This window comes from Aplysia californica, unplaced genomic scaffold (assembly GCF_000002075.1).
Source record: "Aplysia californica isolate F4 #8 unplaced genomic scaffold, AplCal3.0 scaffold00145, whole genome shotgun sequence".
Classification (NCBI taxonomy): domain Eukaryota; kingdom Metazoa; phylum Mollusca; class Gastropoda; order Aplysiida; family Aplysiidae; genus Aplysia; species Aplysia californica.
In genome coordinates, this window is record NW_004797415.1 from 1204974 (window position 1) to 1214735 (window position 9762).

The following is a 9762-nucleotide window of genomic DNA, read 5'->3' on the forward strand; positions in this document are numbered from 1 at the left end:
TCTCTCTCTCATGCCTCTAGCTCTCCATCTCTGCCTTTCTCTGTCTCTCCGTCTCCCTCTCTCTGTGCCCCTCTCCCTCTCCCGGGCCCCTGTTGACTAACGACCCAGAAAACTGTAATGTAGTTGAGGCGTTTTTAGTTTTTTCTTAACCCTATCTGTACGCCCTGGGGTCATTTTGTACCCCTGGGGTTGTATTCTTCACATTTTAGAATACTTCTAGTACGAAGATCTCTTTGAAATTTTCAGTATTTCTCAGAAAATCATTTTGACAGACTGCCGTGCCAAGCGTACGGATCGGATTAACGAGTAAATTTCCTTTTTAGAAAGTGGTGGCACAGAGTTCCCCACGTCGTATGGATACGATAGTAAAACACGACGTCGTTTTACGGCACTTACAACAGAAACGTATAAGTCAAGTAGGACTAAGTGTCGAAGATTAGAGACGTTACTATTACATGTACTAAGGGATTACATAGAAAGAAAAGGAGTAGAAGTTCTAGAAGATAGGACCTCAGTCTTTGTGGTGGGATTTCGAATTTCTCTCCGTCCGGTCACTACATGTTGGCTCTGACAGACAGGCTAAGAAAGAAGCCCACGTCCTAAATGATCGAAAATGTGTCGATAGGGGAGTTTTAAAAATTCTACATTCAACCCATCCGTACGCCCTGGGGTCATTTTGTATCCCCCAAGGTTGTATTCTTCACATTTTAGAACAATTTTAGTGTGAAGATCTCTTTGAAATTTTCAGTATTTCTCCAAAAAAATATATTTGGACAGACTGCTATGCAAAGCGTACGGATCAGATTAACGAGTAGTTTTCCTCTTTGGAAAGTGGTGGCACAGAGTTCCTCACGTCGTATGGATACGATAGTAAAACATGACGTACGGATAGGGTTAAGTGGTGACACAGAGTTCCCCACGTCATATGGATACGATAGTAAAACACGGCGTACGGATAGGGTTAAGTGGTGGCACAGAGTTCCCCACGTCGTATGGATACGATAGTAAAACACGACGTACGGATTATAGGGTTAATCAAAGAGACGTCAGCAACAGTTACTCACCGCCTCCACTGCCACACAAGAGCTCACGTTCACAATGTTCCCTGCAGGTGAGACACACACGACAAAGTGTTAGTTTTGACTGGTCCCTTTTAAGGACAAGCGGACTAGATCTAACCCAAATTTCGGGGGTTTCCAGAAATCTTGACCTACACCAAAAGTGGCCATTGCTCTACCTATAGGAGAAGTTTGGTTTCATTGGTGTGTATATTTGTTTGGTTATAGAGAAAACTCTCCTTGAGTTTTAAAGAAACTGAACAAGGGGCAAAAACTTTACCTTCAATTTTCTCTAAAGAACATTTTGCGGGATCGACCCCTTGTGCTTAAAAGCAACCAATGTTTTACGGCACTTGCAATACAAAAGTGGGTCACGCTGACAAATTATTTCACCCAATCCTCGAATGTAGATATCGACCAAACATGGACACTGTAGTCAGATTTGTAGATTTTTAATTGATGCAATTTTCTTCACGTATAACGTAATGTCTTTAACTATTTCATTCTTATAAGTTGTGCAAACTCTGCTTATAGATTTAAGGTAGCTATTTCTACAGGGCTGACAATCTGGAAGTAACTCATTAAATTTCTCCGCACACCTCACCAAACTGTGTCGACGGGGACGCAAAAACACCTACATCAAAAAGAAAGAAGGAAAAAAATGAGACCTCGCCAGAACACCTCCCCCCACCCCTCCACCACCCCCCCCTCCCACACACCAGACTCTCCCACTAACTGACAGACAAACAGCATTGATGAAAACAGACAGCGTTCACAACCGTTCAAATATAAATATAATAGGAAGAAAACTGTTTCACTTTTTAAAAAAATGCACGTACGTAAAGTATTTCCAGAAAACTTTACTGACACCAAAAGTGAGCATTGTCCTATCTGTAGGAGAAGTTTGGTTTCAAAGGTGTGTATATTTGTTTGGTTATAGAGAAAACTCTCCTTGTCTTTAAAAGAAACTGAACAAGGCGCAAAAACTTTACCTTCGATTTTCTCAAAACAGCATTGTTCAGGATAGCCCCCTTGTGCAAGCGACCATTTTTCTTGCCTTTGTCAATATTAGAATTTTAAAATTTCAACAAAATATTTCTTGAGCACATTCAACCAACCCCCCCCCCCCCCACACACACACACAGTGATTTAGATACTTCAATTTGTTTTGTTTTTTAATAAAAAAGATTTTAAAAATAGTTGGTTTAGTACATTTTAACATCTGGCTGATGAAGTTTACTTTCTGCTAATCCCAAACAAAATACACATGTACTTAAAGTGGAGGACTCGAACCTTTGCTCTTGATGAGGTAGGGCAGGCAGAGCTGACACAGGAACACCGGAGCCTTGAAGTGTTGGTTCACCATCCCGTCGATCTCTTCCTCCGTGACGTCACGCAGAAACGCTCTACTCCCACACCCGGCATTGTTCACCTGGGAAAAAAACAACAAAACAAAGAAACTAATAACCGAAAAAGGAGGCGCGGGAGGAGGGGGGGGGGGTTAAAAACAAATGAATAGCAACCCATAACGGAAAAAGAAAGAGGGGGGGGGGGGGGGGAGAATAGTTTGAGCTGAACAGATCGGTTTACCAACAGGTTAAAAAATTCTTAAGTGTCGCGCATCAATACATGTAGAGAATAGAGACTGGCATACATTTGTTTGTTTTGTTTTAGTTGTAGTTTTAGTAAGGTTTTACGCACTCGCAACTGCATAAGGTCATGCAATAGGAGCGTCAAGAGGTGGATGTCAACAGAGAAGTCCAAACTGGGAATCAGGCTTACTCTGTTCACCTCTCTAGCCTCAACAGCACTAGTGGGCTATCCCGAAAAAAGCTGTTTATAGAAAATCAAAGGTAAACGTTTTGCCCCTTGTTCAGTTTCTTCAAAAGACAAGGAGAGATTTCTCTATAAACAAACAAATATACACACCAATGAAACTCTCTATAGGTACGGTAATGCTCACTTTTGATGTAGATCAAGATTTCTGGAAACTCCCGAAATCTGGGTTAGCTCGTTTGTCCTTAAAAGCGACCATATTATGACCTGTTTGTGTTAAAAACAATCAGGAAACGACAAATGCAGTTTTTGGGACACCTGAATAGACATGAGGGTCTTGAACATCTAGCTCTCACTGGCAAAATTGAGGGCAAGCGAGGCAGGGGTAGGCCCAGAACAACATACTTAGGGAACCTAAACAAATGGGTAACAGGAAAAGATCAGCGAAACGTAGCTTTTTTTAGAGCATCCGAGCAAAGGAACGAATGGAAAACCATGATCGCCGATGTCTGTGGCAGATCTGGCACTGGATGATGATGATATGTTGCAAGTGCCGTAAAACTGTTACTTGATGATCTCAAACTAAACCACCTCAACAACTCCGGGCGGGTAGTTGGCGGGTGCTCTGCTGTGGTTTGCTTCTTCTTTCCTATCAAACATCTATCGTCCTTATCTCCCCTTCTTCTTTTTTTATGTTTGTTACTCTCTTGTAACACCTCTAATCTTCTGGCGCTCATAAGACCTTGTGCAGTTGCGAGCGCCGTAAAACCTCTACTAAAACTAAACAACAACTCAGTATAGTACTCACCAGAATATCGATGCGGCCAAACTTGCCCACCGTCTGTTGCACCAGGGACTCGCGGCTGGCCGGCTCTGTGACGTCACCAGCCACAGTCAGGTACTGGCGGACACACGACATTTTATGTATTATTGTGAAGCATGCTGACAAATGAGTTACTTCTCAGATTTAAGTCATACGGAAAGAGATACATCACGCTTATGGATGAAGTTTTAACAATTTATAGGTATGAAATATTAAATTACATAATTATTATACGGCATCAATAGAAAATCTACAAATTTGACCCAAGACTAGATTTTTTGCCAATATCTATTTATAATAATATATATATATAATATATTTATGGATTGCGAGAAGTAACTCATTTTGTCAGCCCGCCTCAGAATTTGTTGACATTGTTGTATTTAAAAGTCAGTGCACATTTGTGACAAGAAGGGTATTACATCCTTTTCTTTTCAATGTAGCATTGTTGTTGTTTTTCTTACATCTCCATCGACATAATTTAGATCATTTTAGGAGGTGGGCTTCAACGACCCTGCCTGTCAGGGCCAACTCGGGAGGAGAGCGATAAAATGTCCAAGCAGAAAGATCGAGGTAGGGTCCGTGTCCACTCCGACGGACACCAACCGACCCGATTCCGTCCGTCTTTCGGAAAGTCGGTAGTTGAAATGGAGTACCGATTATTTCCGAAGAAATCTGTGAAAAGTCCGTTTGGCTGTGTCAACAGACACAACACGACACGCTCCGACAAAAGACGGGTCGGCTGGAAAGCCGCTTGCTCAGTTTTAGCCGGGCCGGGTCGTAACTCATGAGAACTGAACTCAGGTCTTTTGTGTGTGTGAGACGACACAGCGAATACCCACTAGACCACAGACACCGTTTTCATCTTACGCTCTAACAAAAGAAAAAAAAATTAACAAGCGAACAAACAAAAGAAAGCAAAACATAACTTTTAAAAACTTGTTTAAAACAAAACGGCAGTACTGTCGTAATCTGATAAATCGCAATTTTCTCAAAATCAAGGTTTCGAGATAATCGTGATTTAGTTTTATTTGCTAATTCAACAAACATATCAATGTTGTTTTTGTTTGACTATCCCACATGAAGATATATCTCATTTACCATGACATAAACCAAATTTCCTCGAATTTGAGCAAAAGACAAATAAACAAATAAGAGAAATGCGTTTGATCAGATCACGGCAGAATACGCTTTCTTCATGGAAATGTGTCCGCCCCAAACTCACGTGACCCTCCTTGGCTCCCGCCTCCCTGAGGACCTTGGCGGCCGCCGACAGTTTCTCCAGGTTCCGGCCATGTAGCGTGACCTTTGCCCCCCGTTTGACAAACAACACAGCCGTGGCCAGGCCGATGCCAGAGGAGCTGCCTGGGATTAAGGGACACACGGCCGGTAATTCAGGGGAAAGTTTTACGGCGCTAGAAATTATTCCATTTCTCACTGCTTAAGGTCGTATGTATGTTAGTACATTTTCATGCAAAAGAAAAAACAACAACATTACAATAAGTTGAGTTGTTGTTGTTGTCGTTGTTGCAAAAGAAAAAACAACAACATTACAATAAGTTGAGTTGTTGTTGTTGTTGTTGTTGTTGTTGTTGTTGTTGTTGTTGTTGTTGTTGTTGTTGTTGTTGTTGTTGTTGTTTTGTGTCCTTTTTTTAAAATGCAGGTTTTCAGACAGAAAGACATGTTTTTATATTTCATATACATTTTCCTCTTTATAGAGACATTTTCCTCTTTTTTAGATGTATTTTTAATATCTGATATACGTTTTCATCTGTGGGAAACATTTTCTTTTTTAAAAATTGCAATACAATTTACTTTGGTCACTTTAAACTACACCAGACAAATGTGAAAGAGGTGCCTGAAGGAAGGACATGGGGCGGGAGAGCCAGGGGGAGACAAATAGCAACATGGGCGGACAACATCAAAACGTGGACTGGTCTCCTGGGTATAGCAAGATGGGCGGACAACATCAAAACGTGGACTGGTCTCCTGGGTATAGCAAGATGGGCGGACAACATCAAAACGTGGACTGGTCTCCTGGGTATAGCAAGATGGGCGGACAACATCAAAACGTGGACTGGTCTCCTGGGTATAGCAAGATGGGCGGACAACAGAAAAACATAGACTGGTCTCCTGGGTATAGCAAAATGTGCAGCGGAAGCTCGCAACCGTGGAAGGACTTCCGTTACGAGCAACCACCCCGAAACCCTGGCCCAACCCCTAACCCATACCCTTACCCTTACTCCTACACCAAACCTTAACCCTACCCCAAACCCTAACCCTCACCCAAACCCTCTATTCTACTCTGTTTCACAGTGGTCGCTCGTTACGGAAGTCCTCCCATTATGGAAGAAAGATAATAAATTATTCATATTTCTGTGCCACATACCAGTGACGATAGCAACACGACCAGTCAGATCCAGTTTCTCCATAGTCTTCTATCTATCTCAACGAGAGCCAGGAAATCAACCCCAAAATCGTGTTCTTTTTGCTGTCTCACACGCCAGTTGAGAACTTGCGGCTCGTCTGTCAGAAAGAATGAAAACTGTGGTTAGTTTTGTTTGAGTGTGTTCCCCTTGCTGTGCTTGGGCGTCAGCAAGAGCTCAAAGATAACTTCTGAAAGACGCAATATATGAATATCATTTAACCGAGGCCTGTCCATTCCCAGCAGGACGATTTTCTTGTTTGGCAAAGTCAATACAATACATTATATACCGCAACTTGAGCGCTCCTTCTGTTTGTTCTGGTCATGGTGGAAACTTCAGTTGATTTAGATGAGATATTAGATATTATCAAAAATGGCTAGTGGGTGCTTGGTAAGTGATCTGATATGATTTGAGTACCCTTTCTTTTCTTTTTTGTGTGCGAGTGTGTTACTCTCTAATGCCTTCGGCAATTCAAGACATACGTGCAAGTGCCGTAAAACGTTTGCTAAAACTAAAGAAAGAAATTGATATTGAAGGTCGCTGTCGAATTTAGTCAAATTCGATGGAAAGTGTATCAACATTTAACTTCTTGCCACATCATGAAGGGGAAACTCAAATAGTTGACTCGAGCGAATCAAAAGAATTCGATTGGCAGAGTGCCCTCGGACATGAACACAGAAAGGGAGGGGCTAGCCGCACTTAATGACGGCTAGTGCAAGGCTCGCCGTACCTAATGATGATGGCAAGACTGACAAAAAGAAAAAAAAATAGACCATAGGCCTACTGATTTGTAAATACAATTTTAGTTTGCAATAGATCTACCTAAAAAGCATTTAGTATTTGAGACGAAACCAAAAGGTGCCTTACTGACAGCGCGTTGTTTTTTAAACCTGAATAATTACTAATGAGATCTGTGTTCTCCAAAGGTTTCGATCAATAGGGCCTAACCTAGACACTGAGAAAGCCTAAGGCCTAACTTAAGTACGGCTAGACTGGCAGGCTAGCCGTACTTAATAAAGATGGCTGAATTGTAAATAAAATTTTAGTTTGCAAAACCTTAAGTATTCAGTATTTACGACTAAACTGAAAGGTGCCTTACTGACATGCATGTATTTTAAACCTGAATAATTACTAGATTCAATGAGACCTGGGTATTCAACAGGTTTCGGTCAATGGGGCCTTTAAACCTACAGTTAGACGGTTAGGCCAGCCGTCCGTACAGTTAGACGGTTAGGCCAGCCGCCCGTACAGTTAGACGGTTAGGCTATCCGCCCGTACAGTTAGGCGGTTAGGTGACCATCAGTACAGTTAAACGGTTAGGCTATCCGCCCGTACAGTTAGACGGTTAGGCGACCATCAGTACAGTTAAACGGTTAGGCTAGCCGCCCGTATAGTTAGACGGTTAGTTTAGCCGCCCGTACAGTTAGACGGTTAGGCTATATGTCCGTACAGTTAGACGGTTAGGCTAGCCGCCCGTACAGTTAGACGGTTAGGCTAGCCGCCCGTACAGTTAGACGGTTAGGCTAGCCGTCCGTACAGTTAGACGGTTAGGCTAGCCGCCCATACAGTTAGACGGTTAGGCTAGCCGTCCGTACAGTTAGACGGTTAGGCTATCCGTCCGTACAGCCGGCCACTTGGAAACAGCAGCTGACCTCACCACCTGGCGACCGTCCAAGGCCAGAGATCATTGACCAATCTACCTCCTCGCTACACCAACACACAACATCCCTGGACAATAAAACAAAGAGTTTTCTCCCTGCCCACTTCAGGGGTCAATGTTTGAATTAACCCCCTAGTGCCCGCTACGCCAAGTACAGGCATAACAAGTTTGACTCTTTCCTGATATCATGCGATATAAAAGAAACCTTTAGAGGTTGATTTATGAATTGGATAATATTTTGGACGCCACTTAAAAAAATAAAATAAAACTAAAACATCAACAAAACAAATCCACAACAAAACAAAAACATGCAAAAACAACCCAAAAGTAAAAACAAAACAAAATAACATGAAACGGTTAGAACCGGTTCCCATAGACAGTGTCAGGGCAACTTACCCTGTTCAAGCACTTTCCTGCAAAGGACGTCTCGCTTCACTTCACATTAAATGTTGTCCTCTACCAAGTAGAATAGCTTGTTCACTTTCGTCTGCCGGCTTAAAAAAATTCTAGCTCATTTAGGAATTCACATATTATGTCCACGAAACTTTGCATGGCACTTCTGCAGGCCAGCGACCAAACAAGAATATATTTTTTCCAATAAGCTTGACCCAGTAATTAACCAAATGATATTCTCTTTGAGCCCTATATTAAAAGCCGCTCTTTGTAAGCAAACACAAGATCACTAAAATAAATGATCTACTGTAATATTGAAACCAAATTGCTCATTTTGAGACAGCGACTCCGCCCTGCCCCCACATTTCAGTGTAAGCTCGTCGAATTCATCATTTTCTACTTTAGAAAAAACTCACCTCTGTAAGAGAAACAGAAATGTCCACTCTTTTTTGTTGACTGAACATTCAGTGCGAAAGATCTAGACCTATCTTGTCTTGTTATGTCCTCAGTGCAATCTCCCAGTGTCTCTGCTCCACTTCAGGCAGGAAAAGAAACACAAGATCTGAAATGAAATGTCGTGTCTTTTCAAGAGACGTCTTAAAATGTTGAATTTCCTTTCTCACAAGGACATCCGACTGATTGGTATGCACCCCTTGAGAGCTCCGCCGCAAAGCAGGCTGGGAGATAAACTAAACACACACTGAGTGTAGCGTCTCAAGCGAACCATAAAACCGTCGTTTTTCTTACCTCTGTTTATTTGTTTTATTGTTGTCCACAGGTCCTGCGGCTGGGCTGTGCGTCCGTTGATCCACAGTTAACAACACCGGTTCACTCTCCGTCCGTCTAACATTCCTGGCGCATTGACTGTACACATCTGTCTGCTATCTGCTTACGTCTGGATGTCTGCCAGGTACTTATGGCCCAGCGAATAATAGTCGTTTCATCGACTGTTTTGTTTTTTATGGTAGGTGTTTTTTCGCCCCGTTCGAAAAAACTTAGATCATTTAAGAAGCCCGCTTCCAATATTGCTTGTCAAAGGCAACGTGGGCTGAGAGGGAATGGCCCAGGAGCATTGTTCCTAAATGGAGACAACATAATCAGGTTAATAGCGCAGGCTTTTTTTTTTGTGCGAGTGAGAAAGAAGGTACTTCCAACATTACACCAAAAAATTGAGATCTTCTGCAAAAAGCTTTTACAATTTTCACTTTATTCGGCGTTGGGTGAAATTTGCTCGAAAACATTTTGTCAGCCTTTTGAGACGAGAGCGTGAAAGTGGAAACACACTCGACTCACATTCTCTCAACAAGGCGCCAAAAGTGTTTCTGTACTGATTGGGGAAATAGAATGCATTGATTTTAAACAGATATCATAATATGGTTGACCGATAAATAAATGGGTCACAGATGAAGGTGAACAGGCTTGACGATAATCTTGTTCTCCAGGGATGGATGAGGACATGAGTGGCTCTCTGAAGGAAATGACAAAAAACGAAAGTGTCTGGGTCAGTGTGCATATTTAGTACATAGGCATTTTAAAGTCACACACACAAAAATACACACATACGCACACACACACACGTGCGCAACACACACACACACACACACACACACACACTCACACTCACAC

The 9762-nt window shown here is 42.2% G+C and overlaps 1 protein-coding gene across 1 annotated transcript in view; it reads right to left on the reverse strand.

The window, feature by feature from the left end:
• LOC101861580 (3-oxoacyl-[acyl-carrier-protein] reductase FabG) overlaps nucleotides 1-9023 on the reverse strand; it is a gene marked incomplete in the record, with an annotated part of 13169 nt that extends 4146 nt beyond the window's left edge. Inside the window, 7 exon segments of the mRNA XM_005097073.3 lie at nucleotides 1065-1105; nucleotides 2352-2490; nucleotides 3643-3735; nucleotides 4883-5022; nucleotides 6047-6183; nucleotides 8553-8698; nucleotides 8884-9023. Of these exon segments, the coding sequence (XP_005097130.2) occupies nucleotides 1065-1105; nucleotides 2352-2490; nucleotides 3643-3735; nucleotides 4883-5022; nucleotides 6047-6089 (456 nt within the window).
• Between the last annotated feature and the right edge of the window lie 739 nt (nucleotides 9024-9762).